General features: G+C 51.5%; 1 protein-coding gene across 1 annotated transcript in view; it reads left to right on the forward strand.

The window, feature by feature from the left end:
- Positions 1-23,142, forward strand: part of RBM19 (RNA binding motif protein 19) — a 71,639-nt gene that overhangs the window by 41,978 nt on the left and 6,519 nt on the right. Inside the window, exons 20-21 of the mRNA XM_008054253.1 lie at positions 935-990; positions 3,942-4,058. Of these exons, the coding sequence (XP_008052444.1) occupies positions 935-990; positions 3,942-4,058 (173 nt within the window). The remainder of the gene's footprint in view (positions 1-934; positions 991-3,941; positions 4,059-23,142) is intronic.

Consider the following 23,142-nt stretch of genomic DNA (forward strand, 5'->3'; position numbering starts at 1 on the left):
AGAGCAGGAGGGCAGGTTGGAGACCCTAGAGTTCTCCAGGCATGGCCAGGGTGGAGGCAGACTGGGGAGAGGAGCTCTTTGGGCATGGACTCAAGTGCCTATTCAGACAGAGGGGTTAGGAATGTCCATCTCTAGGCCCCAAGTACCAGAGGCAGGCAGGACCCTTGTTAGCAGGAGGTGAGCTGGAGTCGTAGAGGGCAGAGCGGCCAGGATTTGCACCACCCCAAGGGAGCTGGGCCTCCTGATGCCGTGTCCCAGGCCCTTCCTGGTCGGGGCTACATGCTTGTTTAGCCTAAGTCCCCTCTGCAAGCCCAGTGGCTCTGTCTTCTCTTCACATCACTCGAGAGCCTGTATAATTTCACTTTGCACATGTGCTGTATTATGTTCTGTATGTCGCCGTACACATGCATATGTGAACATTGCCTCCAAGAATTGTTTATACAAAGCTATGTGTGCTATATTTTATGGGAGATTTAAGGGATTTTCAAGACTAATTTTGCTAATACACCAGTGTTGCCTTAAGGGACCAATGTTAGAGCCTAGCTTTAGAGGCAACTCCACTGTGATTTTGAATTTTCTTAAAGAGCGTACACTGTAAACCAAACTCTCTGCAAAAGGCCTGAGGGCTCACTTTGCCTGAAAATGCTTATAAACAATGGAAAATCCGGTGCCCCTTGAATGGCATAAAGGTTAAGACCTACTCCTGGCTCAAGAGAACATTCGAGGGCTGGGTCTTCGTGACCAACTGCTGCCTGATCTCGGCAGGGGCCATTTCAGGGAAAAGCCATCCTCTGCCCTCGATTCCAGCTAGGCCCTCTGCCTGGGAGCCATCAATCCCCATATACAAGCCAAGCGCTCTGCTCCAGTAAAGGGCAAGGATGCAGGTGAGTATGTCTAAGGACGGAGGGGCGAGCCATGTTGTCTCATCTCTTAGGGTCACGTCGTGGACGGCCACAAGCTGGAAGTGAGAATCTCGGAACGAGCCACTAAGTGAGTCTTCAGCATCCTCTGGTGTTCTTTGACTCGAGTCGCCCTTGGGGGTCTCATAGCCCTTAAATGTCCCTCTTCCTTGTCCCAGGACTGACCCATAAGAAGAAGAACAAGGGCAGAAGAGACATGCCAGTGACACCCATCTTGGTGGTATAATAAGCCAAGGGAGGGCTGTAGGTTGCCAGTGCTGAGCACAAGCCAGACGAAACTACAAAACCTAGATGTCTCGCTCTGTGGGGCTTGCTTCTCGGAGCTAGGATAACTGCCCGGTGCTGGCCTCCAGTCAGTTTGAGGGATGGGGGCAGACTGATGGGCCCAGCAACCAGCCTGCTGAAGTGGTGGGTTTTTAGAGACTGCGCTTTGCCCCTCCGCCCCTGCCCACTTGTACATCTAGATGAACAAATGCACGCGAGCTGCCTCGAGCCATTCCCGGCTCATGGCACGTGCTCGGCGACGCCACTGTGGTCATTATTGTCTGCTTGCCTTGGGTGATGAAGTGACCACCTCTAACAGTCCTGGAGCCAGCCTCAGATATTTATTGGGTAGTTTTCAACAAGTCGGCCATTTGTTGTAGTCGTCCAGCAAATTAGCTGCCGGGGAGCTGACCTTTCTTCTTCCTTCCCTGTTTGTTAATGCTGCTTGCAAATCCAGCTGGGCTGGCTCTGGTGTCTTCACCTATTGTGGTCTGTACTGTGTTGACCATCCTCAGCAAGAGGAGGCTTGGGATGGGACCCTCGGGAGGCTAAGAGGGGTTCCTGAGCTGTCAGAGTATAAGAGGAAGAGTCTAGGCTTGCAGGCACCTATACATTCAGGTTCTAATCTGCATGGGTGACTTGCCCCTGAAGTGAAATGCTCTCACTAGAGGGTGTGTGTAAGGCGCCCTGCATGTGCTGTGCCCGTGCACCCCTACCCGCGGTTCCTTTCTGTGCTTCATCTCCAGAGAGTCCACCTGAACGCAGCCTCGCGAGCTCTCACCCCCTAGCTAGCATTCATAGGACAATTATTCAACAGAAGGTTATGGAAAGCCCACATGTACCAGATGCTCCCCCCAGTCACTGGGGATGGAGTTTCCCTGTGGAGCTTGTACTCTAGGGCAGTGCTATTCCATAGAAGCTTCTGCAGTGATGGAAATGTTCTGCATGTGTCCTGTCCACGAGGGTAGCCACTTGCCACACGTGCCTATTTAGCCCTTGAAATGTGGCGAGAACAACTGTTTTTGTTTTCTATTGCTGCATAACAAAGTATCCCAAAGCCTAATAGGTTAAGCAATCATTGTCTCACAGTTTCTGTGGGTCAAGAATTCAGGAGTAGTCACCTGGGACTTCTGGCTCAGGATCTCGTAAGGTTGCAGTCAGGTTGTCAGCTGGGGCTGGGGGGCGGGGTCTGCTTTTAAGATGGTGCACTCACATGGCTGCCAGCAGGAGACCTCAGTCCCGTACCCTGGGGCCTCTGAGAGACTGCTTGAGTGTCCTTATGAGATGGCTGCTGGTCTCCCCCAGAGCAAGTGATTCAAGAGAGGCAGGGACCTGGTCTCAGAAGTCACCCACCATCCCTTCTGCTATATCTTGCTGGTCACACAAACCTGCCCTGACACAGCATGGCAGGGTTACACAAGGGCCTCTATGCCAAGGACCAGGAACCACCGGGCACCATGTCAGAGGCTCACTGCCCCAACTACTGAGGAAGTGAATTCTTAGTTTTGATTCATTTTCATTTAGATTTAGCTAGCCACGTGTGGCTGGTGGCTGTTGTATGGGACAGGACGGCCCCAGAGTGACGAGACAAACAATAAAGAGAAACATGATTAAGCTTATAATGTACATCAGACAGTGATAAGTGGCCAGGAAGAGAAGTGAAGCCGGGGGCAGAGGGGAGACTGCTGTTTGCATGGAGATAGGGAAGGTTCTAAGGAGGAGACATGGAGCAGGCTTGAAGGAAGTGAGTCATGACACGTTCACTGTCATAACTGCTGCCCTTATTTAATTGTTTGTTTTTTTTTTAGTTGGGCCTTCACTATTGCCAAGGCTGGGAGTGTAGTGGCATCCCAGTGGCACAGCTCACTGAAGCCTCGACCTCCTGGGCTCAGGCGAGCCTTCTGCCTCAGCCTCCTAGGTAGCCTGGACTACAAGTGTGCACCACCGTGTCTGGCTAATTTTTTACTTTTTTGTAGAGTCGAAGTCTTGCTAAGTTGCGTAGGCTGATCTCAAACTCCTGGGCTCAAGCAGCCTTCCCACCTCAGCCTCCCAGAGTGCTAGGATTACAGGCATGAGCCACCATGTCCAGCTGCCACTTATTCATTGTTTACCACATGCTGGGTACAGTGCTGAGTCTTCTCTCACTAAATCCTCACATAATCTGATGAGGTTGGCACTATTCTACAGTTGGGGAAACTGAGGCCCAGAGGGGCTAAGTAACTTACCTAGGGTCACACATATCCTGAGTGGCCAATTTGGCATTCACGCCTAGCTTGTTAACTCCCAGTCTTGCACACCACCCTGCCCTGTTTTGGTGGAGTGGAAGGTTTCTGCAGGAGAGCAGGGGTCAGGTAAGGTAGGACTACATTTGGCATGGCCTTGACCCCCAGGCTGTTTCCTCTCTTACCACCTGGTCCATCTCTGTGGTTAGGCCCCTGCATGCTCCTCCTCGGGTTAGTGATGGGGTGTCACAAACCAGACCTTTGGAAATCAGCAGGATCCCTCTGTGCATCTGGAGAGAATCAGTGGAGACTGGGTTTGGTAAGAAGCCAGCCACATGCTTGTTGGGGTTCCTTAAGTCTATGATATCTCTGATTCTCTCAAATGAAGGGCGAGCCAACCTTCCTCCCCCTTCGTCTTGGCCTCCCCCCACACACTCTTGAACATCTGAATGTTCTGGTGGAAGGGCAGTGGAACCTGTGGGAGGCAGGAGCTGCCGACGCCTGGGATAACTGAACCCTCTCCCCAACCCTCCAGACCAGCCCTGACGACTGCTCGGAAAAAGCAAGTTGCCAGAAAGCAGACGACCTCCAAGATCCTGGTGCGGAATATCCCCTTCCAGGCTGACAGCCAAGAGATCCGGGAGCTGTTCAGGTGAGAAGTGCTATTCCAGCCGGGGCATGTGGGTCAGGAGTCCGCCTGAGCCTCAGGGAAGACAGGCAGCTCTTGGGTCCTGCGTGGTTCCGCTGCAGGCCAGCGCAGTGGGCTTTCAAAGGTCATCTTTTGGCTGCCTTTGATTTATCTCCCTTAATCTCAGATGTGACTCCCCAGAGCATCATGCAGAAAAAAGTAAAAACAGCCAGGCATCCTCCTCCCGGAGGCAGCAGGAGAAAGGACAGGCAGGGTTCACCCATCTGCCCCCACAAGGTGCAGGAGAGTCAGGGGCCCAGTGGCTAAAACCCAGCTCAGTCCATGTCTGCTTGAATCTCCTCCAGGAGATTCACCCCTCAAGTTTAAGGTGGTTCTCCCCATCAGTGGCATAGTCTAAGCACCTGACGACCCTTGAAACACACCTTTGCTCAGGTTGTGCCCTGAGAGTTGAATTCCATTGGTCAGCTATGGGATCCACACATTGGTATTTTGATAAAAGCTTCCCAGGGAATCCTGATACCCAGCCAGGGTTGGGGACCACTGGTCTAAAATGCTTTTGAAATAAAGGTGAGTGACCTGTACACCGTTCAGTCCATCCGCACCTGCTCAGACAGGGCACCAAAAGCTCAGCTGTCTCTCAGAGGCCAGGCAGGTCACGGGATCCATAAGAGCAGGCTGGTTGGGGACTGAAGAGCTGGGCCTCTCTGGCTGCCAGCTCTGATGCCTTGCAGGAGTGCAGACTTTAGAAGACCAGTTCCCATATTTTGAAAGAGAAACTAGCAATCTGGATTTTTAGGGAGAATTCATCTGCATCTAAGTCACTTTTCAAAAACAAGGGCTTTGTCTTGGCCCTGGGCCACCAGTTTGTGACCCCTGTGCTGGCACATTACAATATTTGGTTTTTCAGATTAGTTAGGTGCCACCCAGCACCAAGCCCTACATGAGAGCAGTGTCCTTAGGACAGGGCATAAGATGGAGGTGCTTAAAGTCAAAGCAGTCCCCGGGCCTGTGAGGGGCCAGACACGGTCTAACCCTGAATGTAATGACATCAGCTTCCACCAGGCTGATTGCCCAGGATTGCTGGGATCTAAGAGTGCTCTGGTTATCTGCAGCACTGCAGCCTGCATGTAGGTGACTCCACACACGAGATCTCGTTCATGTAACCTGCATTAGCCGAGCCCAGGCATGAAGATGCAGAGGGACACCCCTATTGGAGTTGCCAGTTAGCCTCTTGTGGGGTCAGCTGGATGCAGGTGAGGCCCGTGTTTTAAAGCTGGGAAGAAATGATCTCTGTGAAGTCAACCCTGTTTGCTCTCACTCTGTGGTTTTAAGAATAAGAAGCTGTTTTGGGGGAGTTTGCTCCAGAACCCTCACCCTTCTCCCCCTAAGTCATGCCCTGGTGTTCAGTTCATTACCAGATGAGGCTAACCAGGAACCGATGCAGAGGCTGGCCCCTTCAGTGTGTGAGTCGCAGGGTCTTAGCTGCAGTCCCTGGGCAGAACAGCCTGGAGAGCTGGGGACAATTTCCATTTCCCCGAATCCCGGTAGATGAGTCAGGAGGAGTATGTGAGGAAGGTATGCATCTTGGCCTCTCACGTGTCTGCTTGTTTCCGCATGCTTCTGCTTTCTAAAAGGAGTCCAATTTAAGAACTGCCAGATCAAAACTGGCTCGCTCGGAACAACGCGTGGTGATCAGGAAATAACGTGCCGCCAGAATGACAGTTTCACTTGGTTCCACAGTGCATTTAGGATGACATTTATCCAGGGAAACAAAAGGCCACGAGGGACAGGAAAGCGCTTTGTTTGATCCTGCGTATTCTATTTTATATTTGGAAGACAGGGAATTAGTGTCCCCTGAACATGATTACATGTGGTGTCTCTTTTCCCTGCCATTATTCCCATGAGAGTTTTCATAAACCCCTGGAAACCTAATGCCTTGGTGGAGGGCTCTCCACCTTGCTTTGTTGTTTACCCTGCCTGGCGCAGTTTCAAGCAGCAGACAGCAGGGGTCGCTGTGAGTCTTCTCAGGGATGAAACCTTGTCCAGGTAAGCCCCAAACAGATTGCAGACAAAGCCACTGGCCAGCAAAGGTCATTAGCCAGGAAACGCTTTCAGGGTTTAGGGCAACCAGTCTGGTCCATTGTGCTGGGCAGTTTCCTGGGGCTTGTCCTACCAGGTGTGATAAAAATCACGCTGTGTGATCATGCACTTGCTGTGCGCTGGGCCTTGTGCTGAGCACCTTCCCGGACAGTGCCATCTCCTTTAAGCCACATAGCAGCCCTCAGGGGAGGGATGCTGCTACCCATTTTGCACCTGAACAGAAGGTGGACCCAAACAGAAGCTGGAGTCGTGGGGAGGTGTGGTGTCCTGCCCGGGACCACACAGCTGATCCAAGTCTGTCTGACCCAAGTCCCAGCTTGGAGCCCCTCCGCTCTGCCACCCATCCTCCTGGGCCTAGAAGGAGCTGCTCCCAGGTCCTGCCTGTGGGACCACCGTCCTGGCGTGGGTGTCATTTGCTCCTGGCGCGGTGTTGGGTGTCAGGCATGCAACGGCTTTAGGAGACCCAGGTTTCTGTCTCTGTGGAGGACCAGGAAGGAAACTGACAGCAACAGCCGCTGGGGTGGGTGCACGGGTGAGAGTGTGGGGCTGTGGAGAGCAAGCTCTGGGCAAGCTCTAAAGCCCACGCTAGGGCAGCAGCCTCCCAGTCCAGGGTGGCAGTTTTCAGGGCCCTTCCTGGAGGCCACCAGCCTCGCACGGGGGCCTCCCTGCATCAAACTCCAACCCCTTCACCAGCAGATCCATGTTTCTGTGGGTTGCCCCTTAGAAAAGTCAGAAAGTAGGCACCATAGTGAATTAGCTGACAGCGATGCTTGTCTTCTCTGCAGCTCGCTTTCTGGGCCTCAGTTTCTCCTGGTATGAAGTGGTAGTAGTCATGCTGATGATATTGTATGCTGCAGTTGGTGGTAGTGCTGCAGTAGTGAGTGTGAGTGAGTGTTCGTTTCTGGTAGCATGTCCCCACCACGTGGGCTGCAACACTTCTGTGATTAGGGCCTGTTCATCGCTGCAGCCTGTGGGGTCGTGTTCACCATCTCCAGTTCTCAGTGAAGAAACCAACTCTGGAACCTACATTCTACCTGGGTTGCCAGGTGCCTTGGGCTGCCACCCAGCTTGCTCCCTGGTTGTCCCAGGGGCTGCTCAAAGGATTAAATGATCTTTTGTGTGTGAAGCACTTAGTTCCTCACCTGGCACAGAGGAGCAGTGTTTACTAAACATTAGGTGTGCTGTTTGTTCAGCAGGATTTGAACCTGACTCTGGACAGAACCTTGTCCTTGATAACAGGGTGGAGTTCTTGAAGGCCTCGGTGGAGCTTACCTATTTCTCTCCTTCCCTTTGCATCTTCTCCTTCCCAGCCCTCCCTTACTGCTGTCCTCTCTGCCTCATTCAGCCGGGTGCTGGGGGAGAGACAGGAGGCCTGTGAGGGACAGGCAAGCCAGTGCCCTCAACCCCTAAAAGGAAATGTAGGAGGCTGGACAGATGGGGGCTCAGGCTGTGCACGTTTGAGTATGCACACGCACACAGACCTTTCTCTTGCCCCACCACCAGGACAAGGACAGAAACCACCCAGCTCAGCCAGCAGTGCCAGAGCTGTAAGTCAGCCTGGATCTAGAAGGAAGGAGTGTTAGACTAGGCACCGCCTGTCGGGTTCTGCTCTGGGGTAGATGTGTATGTGCTCTTGCCTCTGCTGTGTTGTTTATTTCATTCTTTCCCCACCACCTTGGGAAGCCCCAGGGCAAATGGGCCATTTGTTCAGAGGGCAGACTGCCTGGTGCCTGGAGCAGGCCTGAGTCTGTGCCCTCGAGTGATGCCTCTGCACTCAGGGCTGCCTTCCTGGTACACAAGACACTGTGCAAGGCTTGAGCATTTGGTGGAGGCGCTCTTGTTTCTGCCCACATTTCAAATGATGGGAAAGGATGTTAAAAAACAGCTAGCCCCTCCTCACAACACGTGGAGCCCTTGGGCACTGGCCACCCACGTCCCACGTGCTCCTTTGCGTCAGTTGGTCCTCACAGCAGCCCGGCATGACAGGACTATTGTTGTACCCGTTTTCAGATGAGGAACTGGCACAGCAGCCGTCCTAGACAGGAGGACCCGCCCTGGCCCGTTTCTGTCATATTCCATGGGGCAGCCTTGGTTTGCGCCTCCTGGGTTCTGGAAGGTGCTACCTGCCATCTTCCAGGAGGGAGGTTCCACAGTGTGGCTCGTGTAGTCGCCTAAGGCCCTGCGCTGGGGTTCTGTGCGGTCGCCATCTTGAAATTGTCAATAACTTTTGAACAGGGGACCCTGAATTTCCATTTTGCATCAGGCCCTGCAGGTTAGGTACCCAGTCCTGCCTGCAAACTGGTGGAAAGATCAGAAAGTTTGGAGCACGAGCACAGTTTGGACATGGGACGGCCTCAGGCTGCTCACCTGAAGGGCAGGAATGAAGCGTTTCTGCTTCCCCGCCTCCCTGCTCAAACAGCGAAAGGCTTGATGAGGGGATGGGTGGGCAGACTGACTGGGGAGGGCAGCGTTTCCCACAAGCTTGTCTGTCGCTCTCATTGCTGTCACTTAGGCCCACTGTGGAGGACGTTTCAGCCCTGCCCTCTGAGGTGGCAGAGAATTAGCCAAGCGGCTCTCAAGTCCAGGCCAGGTGGAGTCCTTTCTGGGGGTGGTCCTGAGGGTTCAGTGCAGTTCCTGCTTTTCCTGTGTTGTGTCCCCTCTGCTCTTGGGGCCCCAGTTTTCCTCATCTGGGAAGTGGGGATTAAAAGCACCTGCCTTTCAGCTGGATAATGAGGCATCAGAGCACATGAGACACCTAGCACAGGGCCCAGTGAGCACAGGGTCACTCCTGTGATTCCTCCAGGTGGCCAGTCATCCAGGAGCACTGCTTGGTGTCAGGTTTCAGAAGACGGAGTCTGGTGGGTCTGGAGGTGAAAGACAGGGCTCACCGGCTGCCCGAGCTCTCCCCACACAGTCTTCCATGGTCCCCACACTTTGCGCTTGGACGTTGCCACTGTCTTCCCCACAGCATGGGGAGTAGAGTCCAGCAGGCCCACAGTCAAGGCCTGATGTCTCCTCCTTCCTCCTCCCCTCCCTTCCTTCCTTTCTACCAATGGGTGGTTTACTTTGCCACCCAGCCATTAGGAGTCACCTCTGAGAGGGTGACCCTCTTGGTGGGGACCTAGGCGATTAGCTCTCCCCTGAGTGTGTCTCCAACAGAAAGTTGCGCACAAGGCCATCACCAGGATAGCACATGCTAAAAGCCTGTTTCCCTCTTCACGGAAGGACCAGATTGATGCTGCTGTTTTTTCCTCCCTTTGTTCAAAGAGTCTGCACTATGACCCCAGCCACAGAATCCTCAAACTCAGGCTGTGATGGGAGGAGGTCATTTTACACATGTGGACACTGAAGCTCTGTCGCTGGCTAGTTAGAGTAGAAGCAGCAGGGAGCCCACATACCTGGCTTCCCCACAGGGGTCTTCCAGGAATGGGAAGGCCCCTGCCCCGTGGGCCTGAAATGAGTCCCTCAGCCTCGGTTTCTTCTTCTGTCAAATGGGTGGATGAGGCTGGCCTTCCTGCTTTACATTCTTCTGGGAGGAGCCAGTAAACACAGGTGCATGGGGCTTCCAGGATGTGAAAGGCCACTCCCAGGAGGCCAGGGACTCATGTTCCTCGGCTGGGCTCTGGCAGGGCCTCATCACCCTTGGGAGGCTGGCTGGTGCTGCCCTGCTTTCCACCCTCTAAGGGCAGAGGTTGCAAGTTGGCAGGCTAGACATAGCCCCTGGGTGTGGCTTATTTGAGCCCAGGCAGTGTTGGTGCTGGGGTGGGTGAGGTCAGTCAGTGTCTTGTACTTGCCTCACACGGGGTTTCACATATAACCCCTGTTTCTGAGTCTTGAAAAACCAAAAGAGCAGACGCTCAGGCCTGGGTTGCACAGCCTCAAGCTGTTGCTCCTGGTGGTGGCCACTCCGTCTGGACAAAGCACTTGCTTCTGAGTTGCCCGACCCGCTGACTCCCTGCCTCCCCTGCCAGGCCCTCTCTGGCTTCCTCTCCCTTCCTCCCAGCCTCACATAGTGTGTCAGTAGTCAGGGGTCCTTGCAGGCTGGCCCCGATTTAGAAAATGTCTGCAAACACAGGCCTCTCCATGCCACAGAGACATCATCTATGCTGTGTTGTGGAGATGATGGTGGTGGTGGTGGTGCTAACATCCTCCGTACAGTGAGAGTAAAAGCTCACAATGCCTGTGTCCATAACCCAACTGTACCAATTCCTAGCCCTATGACCTTGGACAAGTTACTTACTCCTTCTGTGTCTCAGTTTCCACATCTGGAAAGTGGGCATAGTCCTCCGTACGACAAACAGTCTGTAAGGGCTCGCTGTGCCTGGCACAGTCAGCACTCTTAGTGCACACTCCAGTTACCAGTTTGTAGTGAGGTCTTGGTTGGGGCTTGTGACTCATGCCTGTAATCCCACTGATTTGGGAGGCCGAGATATAAGAATTGCAGGAGTTCAAGACCAGTCGGGACAACATAACAAGATTCTGTTGATACAAAAAATAAAAAAAATTAGTCAGATGCAGTGGCAGCACCTGTCATCCCAGCTATTTGGGAAGCTGAGGCAGAAGAATTGCCTGAGCCCAGGAGTTCAAAGCTGCAATGAACTCTGATCATGGCACTGCACTCCAGCCTGGGCAACAGATCAAGACCCTGCCTCTAAAAAAACAAAAATAAATAAATAAAAATCAACAAAATGAGGCCTTCAGCATACCCTTCCACTGACTCACTCCCGACCCCTTGGCCAGGGTGGCTCGGCCTGCCTGGTTGTCTGCCCCCCGCCCCGTGACTGCTGCACCCCAGCCTGCCACACAGCTGCCCTTGAACTGTGTGTGTGAGGCCTTACACTACAGAATACTCACAAAGCCAAGGCACGTGAGAGACAGAGATGTTCAGAAGTCTGCCCAGGGGCACACAGCTTTCAGCAGTACAGCCAGCTCTCCCTCTAGAGCTCTACCTCATCACCCTGGACCGGTCCTGAGGGTCAGGGAGGCTTGGTGAGGGTGGCCAGCGGCTACAGGATGGAGAGCCACTTTCCTCCTCTTATCCAAGCATCGTTTTTTCTTTTCTTGCTATTTTCGTCCTCGGAGGTGTGAACCACCTGCTAGGGTGTGAATGGGCGAGTTCACAACAGGTGTCTGGAGGCCTTAATTACATGGCTGGCAGCTCCTGTCCCCTCCGCACCTGTTGTGCCTGCTTTGTGGATAGTGCCATCGTCCCCGGCCTCCTGGCCTCCTCATTTCCTCTCTCAGTGGCCGTGACCATGGAGTGGGGGCTGAGCTCAGCTTGCTGGCCATGTTCTCCTCATCCACCCCCCACACCCCCTCGCCCAGACTTGGGGGTCACTGCCCGATTAACTCCTGGTTGTCAGCAGCCCTTTTTCAAAAGCTGCAAGCCCTTCGAGCCCTGTAATCTGCTCTGGGCAGAGACTCAGGGAAGGAGGGGGAAGAACTTCCCATTTTCCAGGCTCCTGCGGAAACAGCTCTGGACAAAACAGGCTTGTGCAGCAACCGGAGCCAGTAAGGGCGATTAAAGGGGCTGCATGGGACAGAGAAAACCCATAGCCACATTCCCAGTGGGGTGGGTAGGGAGGGCAGCGCTGTCCCCAGATGCTGCCCCAAACATGTCATCTCCTCCCAAATGCCCCCCTCAATCATACTTGTCAAAGTCACAGCCCCATCAGCCAACTCCAGCTCCCTTCTTCCTTCAGTGTCATCTGGCTGCCTTGGTGATTCCCCTGCAGAGTTGAGAGATTGTGACAGGGACTGGCCTACAGGCCTAAGTGGCCCTTAATAGAGAAGTCTGCTAGCCCCTGGACTCAAGACCGGGTAGAGATGTGGCACGCTCCGAGGGTGGGAGACCTGATGGCAGAGCGAGGGCAGAGTTGTGCTTTTGTCCTCTAGCTTCAGGACACAGATAAGGTCTTTTCTGTCCCCCGGGAAAATGTACAGGCACTATAGGTAGAGCTAAGCCCATGACCCCTTTGGGCCTGAGCCATGTTCACAGGCTCTTCCTGTTTTGCTGTGGTTTGGAAGGAGGGAACGAAGGTATGCATTCATTCCTTCACACACGTGGAGCTCCTGCTGTCCCCTCCGCGTTGAAGGAGTCATGCGTGTTCCAGGCCTGTTCCCGGGATTTACGGAGCCACTCTCTTGCCAGGCACAGTGCTCGGCACTGGGCAGGCCCTTGTGGCACGTATGTTCTCGGAAGGCAGTGAGCAAGTGAACAGAGATGCTACGCCGCGGTGGCATGTGGACCCCGACACAGGGTGGCATGAGAGCGGGGCATGGTGGGAGTGAGAGGCTCCTGTCCTGTGGCTGCCATGATAGCGTGCCACCATCAGGGCCTAAAGCAACAGACGTCTGTCCTCGTGATTCTGGAAGCCGGAAGTCCAGACCAAGGTGTGAGCTGGCCACAAGCCCCCAAAGACCCCAGGGTTGGTGCCTTCCTGGCTTCCTCCAGCCCCTGGCGGTGGCAGCAGTGCTTGGAGTGGCTTGGCTGGTGGCTGCGTCACTCAGTCCGTTCCTCTGTGTGCCTTCTCCTCATAAGGACAGCAGTCATTGCACTCAGGGCCCACGCTCACCCAGTATGACCTCTTGCCTTGATGACATCTGCAAAGGTAGATCACAGTCACACTTTGCAGGTAGACATGAATTTGGGGATGCTTCACCTATTACAGAGTGTCATAGAGTGAGTAGTCAGGGTAGGTGTCTCCGAGGGAGGGGGAACTTTTGAGTGGAGACCTACAGGTGTGAAGGAGTGAGCCACATAAAGATCTGGATGGCAAGGGCCACAAAAGAGCATGTGTGTTTTTGTGGGGAACCAGGAACAGCGTGGCCCCGTCTTGTTGGAACCGGCAATGGCATGCCCTTTCTTATTGATGTCTGACATACACAGACAGTGTGGTGAGTAGTCACCAATTCAGCACCCAGATCAAGAGAGAGAACTTTCCCAGCTGGCCGCTACCCAGCACCCTCTCCTGTCACTACCCAGCCCCACCAAGAGCAGCCACCCTCCCGACTTCTAGATAGTTAGAGTTGCTTGCTTTGAACTGTATGTGCTCTTTTGTGTCTACCTTCTTTGCCCTACATTTTATATTTAGAGTCACCCGTTTCCTGATGATCATTTGAGTGGTCTTCAGGGTTTTGGCTATTTCAATCACTGCCCCCATGAGCATCCTTTAGGTGACCACATGTGTGCATCTCTGCGGGCTGTGGGTGTGGAATTGCTGGGCCATAAGGTGTGCATATTTCAACATTAGCAAATATTGCCAGGCAGATGTCCAAAGTGGTTGTACCCATTTGCACTTCTCTGGGAATGTTCTGGGGAAGTGCAAATGGGTACAACCCATTTGGACATCTGCCTGGCAACATTTGTCCTCATCCTCGCATCACTCAGTATTATCATGATCTCTTTCAGCCATTCTGGTGAGTCTGTAGTGCCTCAAGTACCATCATTGCATTGTGTTTCCTACTTGTGCTTTTGTATTTTTATGAGCCATTTGGATATCTGTCCTCCTGTGGGATGCCTGTTCAAGGATTTTGCCCATTTCTAAAATTGAGTTACCTGATTTTTTAAAATTAATTTTCTAGTTATTTAACTTTCTATATTCTGGGCCCATGTCCTTTGGTGGCTATGTGACTGCTGACTCTCCCATCCCATTGTGTAATCCCATTGAGTCACTTCTGCCCTCTCACCCGTGTCCTTTGATGAACAGAGGCTCTTCATGTTGATATTGTCACTGTGTCACTTTTTTCCTTCATGCTCAGCACCTTTGTGTCCTGTTTAAGAAACCTTTGCCTCCCCTGGGCTCAAGAAGGCGGGTCTCCCACGTTTTCCTCTAGAGCTTTGATCTGAGCATGCCATCCATCTGGCATTGATTTTTTTATATGGCGTGAGGTAGAGACCAAGGAACAGTTTTTTTTCCCTTCGTGGATATTCAGTTGGCCTGACATCATTTATTGCTGAGACCATTCTCTTCCCTCTGCTCTGCAGCATTGATTTTGTCATAAATCAGGTGACTGCATGTAAGGGTCTGCTCAGATGCTGTCATCTGGTTCCTGGGTCTATTTGTCTGCCTGTGCCGATACTGCGCTTTCTTAATTACCGTGGCTTTGGAATAGACTTGATATTCAGTGTCTTTGTTCTTTCCCGGACTGCCATGACTGGGCTGGCCCTTAGCACTCAGTCCTTGGGGCTTTATCGACTCACATTTATAAAAGACCTTCTGAGGAGAGCAGTCCCTCAGGGGAAGGCTAGGGGTGAGGAGACCCCTGAGGAGGTGTTTGAGTCACCCGGTCAGAGACCATACTGGCTTGGACCGGGTGCCAACCGTGGAAGTGGGATGCCAGGTTAGTTTGGGGAGGCATTTGCTGACGGCTTCCCCAAAGGCAATAGCAGAGAGAAGAATCATGGTGACATGTGTTTAGGTCCTGAGCAGGTAGCTGCCTGGTAGACCACACCAGGGACCAGTCAGTCAGGGACGTGTCATCCTGACAGCATGGGAGTCCCTCACGGCCCCCTCGGTGCACCCACCCTTTCCTTGCCTGTCGTGCATCATGAATAGCCACTGGCCACAGCTGTGGTGCCAAAGTCATGCATCTCACAACTCTTGTTCCCGTGGCGGGGGGCTTCCGTGCACACTGCTGTTGGAAGCCGTGTGTCAGCTGGCACCCCGACATCCACGGTGCTCACAGTCCTGACCACCTTCTGTCACCACTGACAATACCTCTTGACGTCCACACATGCCTCACCTGAGGGCATGCCAGGGTCTGGATTTTTTTTTTTTTTTTTGAGTTGGAGTCTCACTCGGTCGCCCAGACTGGAGTGCAGTGGCTGCTCCCAGCCACCGCAGCCTCGCCTGCTGGGCTCCAGCGATCCTTCCGCCTCAGCCTTCCGAGTAGCCAGAATTACAGGCATGCGCTACTACGCCCGGCTGATTTTTTTATTTTTATTGTAGAGTTGAGGTCTCGCTGCCCAGGCAGGTCTCGAACCCGCAGGCTCAGGCAATCCACTCACCTCAGCCTCGCAAAGGCGTGGGATTAGAGGCTGAGCCACCGAGCCCGGCTGGTCTGGATGTTTTTGTGCACAGAATTTCATTTGTTCTTCTCCCAGAAGCCTGGAGAACTAGAGCCCACAGGTCAGCTGGTTTCTAGCTCTGAAGCACAGGCAAGTATCAGCATTCATTCAGGCTCCCAGATCTTCTTGTGCTGCTGACCCGTTAGGAATCCAAGGGCGGGAACTCTGACCCTTCATGTGCCCATTCACTCGATACATCTGTTGAGCCCTTAAGCATGCCTTCAGCAGTCATCACTCTGAGGTTTATATGTCCAGGATGCTTTTCAAGGCCAGCCCACAGACTCGCCACGTGCGTACTCAGAGCACTGCCCTGTGCTGTTTCTTTTCTTTTCTTTTCTTTTTTTGAGTTGGAGTCTCACTCCATTGCCCAGGCTGGAGTGCAGTGGCACACTCACAGCCACTCCAGTGTTGACCTGCTGGGCTCAGGCAATCCTTCTGCCTCCGTCTTCCAAATAGCCAGAACTACAGGTGCGCGCTACCACACCCGGCTAATTTTTTGATTTATTGTAGAGATGAGGTCTCACCAAGTTGCCCAGGCTGTTCTCAAACCTGTGAGCTCAGGCAGTCCCCTCACCTCAGCCTCCCAAAGTGCTAGAATTACAGGCTTGAGCCACCACACCTGCCCTCAGTGCCATTTCAAAGTGCCCCACCTCCCATCAGGAGAGCCACAGTCTGAGGACATCTCAGTCCACCTGGAAGACGAGAACAGTTACCAGGCAGTCGCTGTCCCGGAGTCAGTCCCACTAACAGCAGGGTCCAAAGACAGGATGTCGATGTCCTTGCCTGACATCTTCTTGTTTGGAACAAGCATCGGGAGTCTCACTGGACTCTTCCCCAGGCTTGACATGGGCACATAGTCCAGATCCCAGACATCTCGCTTCCTCTGTGTCGTGCCGCATCTTGGGTCCAACCTTTCATGGGGGGCCCTTTGTTTTGGGGGGAGAGACACAAGCTACCCAGATCATGTCAGGATAGAAGGTCTGGGCTGACCAGCCTACAAAGGAGTGTCCAGGAGAGGAGGCAGGACTCTGACCCACAGCAAACAGAACCGAGAGTCGGATTTCAGCTGAGGTCACACAAAGAAGTATACATGCCCCATCAGAATGGCTATAGGAAAAAGTAATGGTGACACAGTGCTGACAAGGGTGTGGAGAAACTGGATCTCTCACACACTGCTGGTGGGAACGGGGAATGGTATAGCCACTTTGGAAAATTCCAGCGCATGGCTAGTTTCTTAAGAAACAAAATGTAGCCAGGCTTGGTGGCTCAGCCTGTAATCCCGCACCTTTGGGAGACTGAGGTGAGTAGATTGCCTGAGCCTGCAGGTTTGAGACCCGCCTGGGCAGGCGAGACCTCATCTCTACAATAAAATCCAAAAAAATGAGCTGGGCGTGGTAGCGCGCGCCTGTAGTTCCAGCTACTCGGAAGGCTGAGGTGGAAGGATCGCCGGAGCCCAGCAGGCGAGGCTGCGGTGGCTGGGAGCGGCCACTGCACTCCAGTCTGGGCGACAGAGTGAGACTCCAACTCAAAAAAAAAAGAAACAAAATGTGCACTTACCATACGACTCATCAGTCATACTCCTGGGCACCAATACCAGAGAAATAAAACTTGTATTCACGTAACTGATTGACATGTCCATCAACGGATGAAGAGAGAAACACAGTGGGGTATATTTATACAATGGAATGTCACTCGGCCATAAACAGGAATGACACACTGATGCATGCTAAACGTGGATGAACAGTTATACAAATTTAAAAATACACTCTGACAACTGTTTGCATTGTCATAGGCATTATTAGTAATCTAGAGGGAATTTCAAGTGCTTGGAGGATATGTGTAGGTTCTGTGCAAAATCTTTTTTTATCCAAGGGACTCGAGCATCCCTGGATTTTGATATCTGCCACGGATCCTGGAACCAATCCCCTATGGACACCAAGGGGGCAACTATAGGCTAACCTGTAGAGACAAAGTAGATTAGCAATTGCTTAGGGATGGGGAAGGCCAGCTGGAGGTAATTCTTAAGGGTGTAGGATTTCTTCTTGAGGTGAGGAAAATGTTCGCAAGTTGGTTGTGGAGAGAGTTGCATGGCTTGGTAAATACACCAAAAACCATTGAGTTGTACACTTTGAATGGGCGACTTGTATGAGATGTGCATTATATCTCAGTCAAGCTATTACCTAAAAAGGAGTAAGAGATCTGTACACAAATGTTCATAGCACTTTCATGGAGACAACCCTGGTATCTTTCAGTGGGCAAATAGCGAAAGAAAATGTGGTATGTCCATATTATGGAATATTACTCAGCCATCAAAAGGAACAAACTATCAATTCAAAACATAACCTGAATGGCCTTTCAGAGAATCATACTGAATGGAAGCTGCTAATCCCAAAAAGGAGACATACTGTGTGATTCCGTTCACATAATGTTCTCGAAATGACAAAATTGGTGATGGCAGACAGGTTAGTGGCTAGCTGGGATTAGGGAGGCAGGAACACGGCAGGGGCTGTGTCTGCCAAAGGGTAGCATGAGGGTCCCTGTGATGAAACTGTGGTGGGTCCTCATTGTGGTGATCCTTTGTATCCACTCACTATAGAATTCCACAGACTAAATGTGCACATGCACACGAGCACATGTAAAACTGCTGCAACCCCTATGAGATCATTGGGTGTTTAATGCAGATTCTCTGATTGTCATGTGGTGCTGTCGTTTTGCCAATTGTTACCACTGGGGAAACTGGGTGAAGGGTATATGGGATCTCTGATTCTTCCTTCCAGCTCCTTGTAAATCTATAGTTATCTCAAAAGGTTTATTTTAAATAATTTTAATGGGTTTTTAAAAATGAATATCTCAAACCATAAAGGATTAGAAAAAGCCATTTCCTGCAGTAGTGAGTTGCCCATCATCAGGAGTAACTAAGTTAAGTCTAGGGCAGCTCTCTTAAGGATGCTTATGCAGGAATTCCTCATGGAGTGAGAGGCCAGTCTTTCTCCCTAGGTGAAACTTCCATACCCAAGTATGTCAGCAGTAGAGTCTATGGGGTCAAAGAAGGGAAGATCCTCTGGGCTTTGGGGTCAACTGCAGGTACTAGTTCTTTGGTCAGAAAGAAACTAATATCCAGTTGCCACACAGTCCACAGGTAGGAGGGAAGTGGAGAAGAGAAATGATCCCAACTTTTATGCCCCATTTAGACAGTTTATACACTTTATTACTTGAATCTAGGCTAACAGTACCCAGGGAAATAAAAAGGCTGGCCTAGTAAGTGTATTTTATCTAGGATCTATTTTTATTTAGTAGGTTCATGCATGAACCTGATATAAAGATGTGGAAAAATACGAAACTTGAGTTGGTAGCGATACGAAGAAACACCGTTTGGGAAGTGTTTCTGGATGCTTTTCCGAGGGCCAGGAAGCCAGTGCGTATCGTCCTCGGGCTCTGGTCTGTCTGTGTCTCCAGGTGCCCAGGGTCGGAGCATGGGCACACAGTCACGCTTCCAAGAGCTTGCCTTTCCCCATTTAGGATCTTGGTGAGTGTAGCTTTGGCGAGTTTGGTGGGGATATGCACCAGGTGGCACTTTCTTCTTCAGAGAGGCTGGCTTTGCCGAAAATCTATTCCAGACTCTTCTTTTTAATTTTCCTGTACTCTGCCTACACGTATGTCCACCAGGGGATGGTCGGGGTCTGTGGAAGTGACTGCTGCTCACGTCAGGACCAGACTTGGGTTATCTGAGCTACCCTTTTTCATGTTGTCCTTGTCCCTCCATCCTCAGAAGTTGGCTGTCAACTTGGAATGGATCCGTGTCATTTTCCTAGTGAAAAGAACACCAGCCAGGGAGTCTGGAGACCTGAATTCTGGCCCAGATCAGCCTGGCCTCCTCTGTGTGACCAGCGATGGTCTCATGACCTCTCGGCCTCTGTTTGTTAAATGGGCCCATGAAGGGCTGGACTAGGCCAAGCATTTCCAAGCCAACACAGACCCGTTGGTCATGGCTGCCTGGAATCCTATACAGAGGGATTGAGACAGTTTGGGCTCCCTGGAAAATGGCATCGTAATTGATTAGTGATGTCTGCCACAGACGTGGGGCAGCAGCTTGGATAAGTAAGCGGCTCCGGGTATTCGCCTAAGAATATGCTATTTGTCTGCCAGGAGCCAGTTTCCATCTGCCAGACTAGCTGGTAGAGCAGCCCCAAATCAGGGCCATGTGTTTCCCTCCTTAGTTTCCCTCCTCAAAAAAATAACAATTAGCTGAGAATGGAGAAGGGTTTTGCTGTTGTTTCCCTCCTTCCTTTGAGATTTCATAAGCTCTGGCTTCCGCTGCAGCTGGCGTTTTCCCTCGCCCCACGCCGAGGCTGATTCCAGAGGAGGCAACAAAGCTCAGACAGTGGAGCGGGGCGCCCCGGGGAGAGCATGGCCCCGGGGTAGGGTGGCATTGTGCACCCTGTTCTCTCTCGATCGCTGCAGCCTGGCTAACCTTGCTTTCACACTTCCCCTCGCTCCATTCAGAGCCTTTTCAACGACAAGGTCTCTGTGCTTTGTCTGGGCTGGCTCACAGGGCTGCCGTGGGCCCATTGTTGGAGCCGATAATTGTGTTCTGCATCTCCCCGCATCCTGGGTGCTGAAAGGCTGCGGGGCGCCCCAAGACAGCTCGGAGACATCTCAGGAGGAGCTGCTCTGTCTCCTCACACGTCGCAGAGCTTTCCACGGAAAAGGGAGGTCTCAACACACTGCTTTTTAGTTGAGGAATAACTCATCGGTTTAGCAAATATTTACTAAGCATCTCTAATGAGGCAGGGACTGCGCCAGGCGCTGGGTTACAGAAACAAATGTGAACTCCAGAAAGGGAAGTGACTGTCTTGGCTTACGGGAAGGTGGAGGCAAGGCTCACCTACTAAAACCCTCAGGGTAGAGGCCAGGTTGGTGACCTTGACCTGGTAACTTCTCTGGGACTTCAGTGTCTATGGAATGGTGGGATTCGTGCTGTGTCTGGTTTGCTGTAAGCTACAAGGTCAGTGAGGCTAGTAAGGCACTTGGTCCTCCTGGCCCAGGGTAGCTGTCGTAGCCCCTGTCTTGGGCTTCTAGAATACACTCGGGCTGTGCAAAGAGCCAGGAGACTAGGCTGTCACTCCCAGCCCTGCTACCAGCCAGTTATGTGCTCTTAGGACAGTCACCTCACCTTTCTGATCCTCCCCAAGAGAGCATAACTACAGAATCACCTCTAGAGTTTCCTATTCTGAAGGGACATTTAGTGAATTCCGGGCCATCGCAGTGTTTCTCAAGCTTGAACAGGCTTAAAGAGTGCTCTTCAAGAAAAGTAAAGATCTCATGGTCCTTCCCCACAGTGACAATGTAAATATTTTTATTATTATGTTACTTAACTCTGTTCAAATGTAAAACTCAGAATAAACTGACAACTCAAGCTTATGTTTCTTTTAGGACTATAAAAGCAAAACACATTTCCAAGTTAAATACAAACAATTTAAAATCAATAAAATTCAAATTAACGACATTATTTTAGCGTGATGGATGATGTTGTTTTGCAGAAACGAAATTCAGAACGTGGGTTTTAATATTAGAAAGACGTTGCCTCAGGTCCAGAGTTGTAATCTGTTTCGGTACTTTTACATCAGTAATACTAATGCAGAGCGTGCCTGTTTGTATACGAAGTGCTTGTGCAGGATGGGAAAGCCACATGGGAGGCTTGGGTTGCCAGTTCAGCACAATCAGACCTCTTGCTTCTCTGAATCTCGTCGGTCATCAAGCGCCCCTTCTAATGCAGCACTGCCTAGTGGTTCCGCAAAGCCACCCCGATCACTGAGAAATGAGTTAGCATTGCAGGGTTATTGAAATCATCAATGAGCAGATAGTCCATTCCTCTTGGAATTGGGAACAGAAAAGTATTTCATTGTTCACTCCAGCTCTTTGGTCACTTGTTGCCAGTTGCTATGTGTAAAGACAGGTTCCAGATGCCAGTGTCTAGAGGTTGGGTGCCTGTGCCACTGGGTCCCTGTACCACGGGCGTCCTCCAGCACTTTTCGGTATTCAGACTACCAGGAGCTCTGTGGAAGTCCAGTGTGCTAAGCTGTCACCTGCCCATCACTGAAGTCCAGTACAGGCACTGAAATCTCACAGTACTGTTATGATGCACTTGTGTGTACACATATTAAAAATAAGACTAACAAAAACAGGAAATCTGAAAATCATCCTACAAAAAGAGCTGATCTTCCCCTTCCCAGCCCTACTCCACCCTCACACACGTACACATACATGTGCCCTCATTAAAGAAGCTGATCCATTAAGTTGGCTCTTTCCTTAGTCCAAACGTCAGGTCCCAGATACTAGTCAGGTCCTCTTAGACCTCTAGGTCATTCTCCCTGTCAAGCCCACCTGTGATGGAAGTGCTGCTGATTTTGGAAGTGCTGCTGGTCATGTTGCTACTTGGCCACCAAGATTAAATGAAGCTACTGGTGCTCTCTAGCATGTCCCATCAGTCTGTTTGCCTGGGAACGGCATGTGGCCAGAGTCTCCAATAAGGTGATTGTAGAAGTCACAGCAAGAGGTTGCTCAGTGAAGAAAGAGGGGCTGGTCCAATGGGAGGCTTTGTGCCAAATCAAAGCCCGCCCGTTAGCAAGTGACTCAGCACCAGTACCGTATTGTAGCCTGTGGGATGGGCAGCTTCTAGGATTGTGCAGTACTCAGCCTGCACAACTATGCAAGGAAGCCCTAGGAGTCTGTCAGATTGGTGGGTTTTGTTTGTTTTTAAGAGACAGGGTCTTGCTATGTTGTCCAAGCTGGTCTTAAACTCCTGGTCGTAAACAATCCTCCTCCCTCAGTCTCCTAAGAAGCTGGGATTACAGGTGCGAGCTACCGCACTGGGCTACTTTGGTGTTTAAATCTTGCCAAATTCAGCTGTCAGACTCAGACAAGTCATTTAAATACTCTGACTCTCGGTGTCTGCATCTGTGAAATGGCAACCCTAGTAAATACTTCCTAGATCTGTGTGGTGGTTCTGTAAGGTGATGAAAATAAAGCCGTTAGCCCAGTGCCATGGTTCCCAAACAATGTGTCGAGGCACCTTGGGGTGCTACAGTGAACTGAAATATCCCACACTGTGGGTATTTCAAATTTTTGAGAGAAGTGAATATCTGTCAGAGACGATGTGACCTACGACTCTCAAGTTGTTTAGCCGTCACTACTTAATAAACTGTTAGGTATTTATTTTGGCCTAGGGGGGCCATGAAAAAATTACTGAGATACCAAGGGCACCATGAACTAAGAAGGTCTGGGAACCTGCAGCCTGTTTGGTGCAGAATCAGTGCTTGGTTCATAGTAGAGGTTATTTTGTTATAATATAGCCGGAAAGGCTGTGCTGGCCTCAAGATTCCCGTTCGTTTCTACTCTTCACACATTTCACCATCATTTGTTGCGGCCTGGGACTGGTATCCAAGGTTATACACTGTTCCTCCCTCCTCCCTGCTCTTCAGCTCTGTTCTCTTGTAAAATGTATTTCAGAACATTGATTTCCCAGCCCAGATTTTGGAACAACCCCAGGCCACCCGCAGTCTTCTCCAAAGGATGTCACAAGAGCATCCAAAACATAAAAGTCTCAGAAGAAAATTAATTCTCTTCACTGGTATGCCCCTGCCTCCCAGTGTTCCTGGCAGGGGCTGACCCTCAGGGCCCCAGCTGAAGTGTGGCTCCTCTCTTGGGGTGGAGCCTGGGGCCAGCCTTGGCCTAAGCCTGTGAGGCAGACACGCCCCTAGCAGAGAAAGCCCCGGGTGCTCTAAGCCCCACCCTTAATGAGGCCACCACATTCCAGGGATTGCTTGCTCTTCCCTGCACTGGGGCAGTGAACAAAGCACATCACAGGCAACATGGTGAGCCCTTTCCCACCGCAGCTACCTGGTGGACATGGATGGG

This window comes from Carlito syrichta, unplaced genomic scaffold (genome assembly GCF_000164805.1).
Source record: "Carlito syrichta isolate Samal-C Ts95f unplaced genomic scaffold, Tarsius_syrichta-2.0.1 Scaffold78064, whole genome shotgun sequence".
Taxonomy (NCBI): Eukaryota; Metazoa; Chordata; class Mammalia; order Primates; family Tarsiidae; genus Carlito; species Carlito syrichta.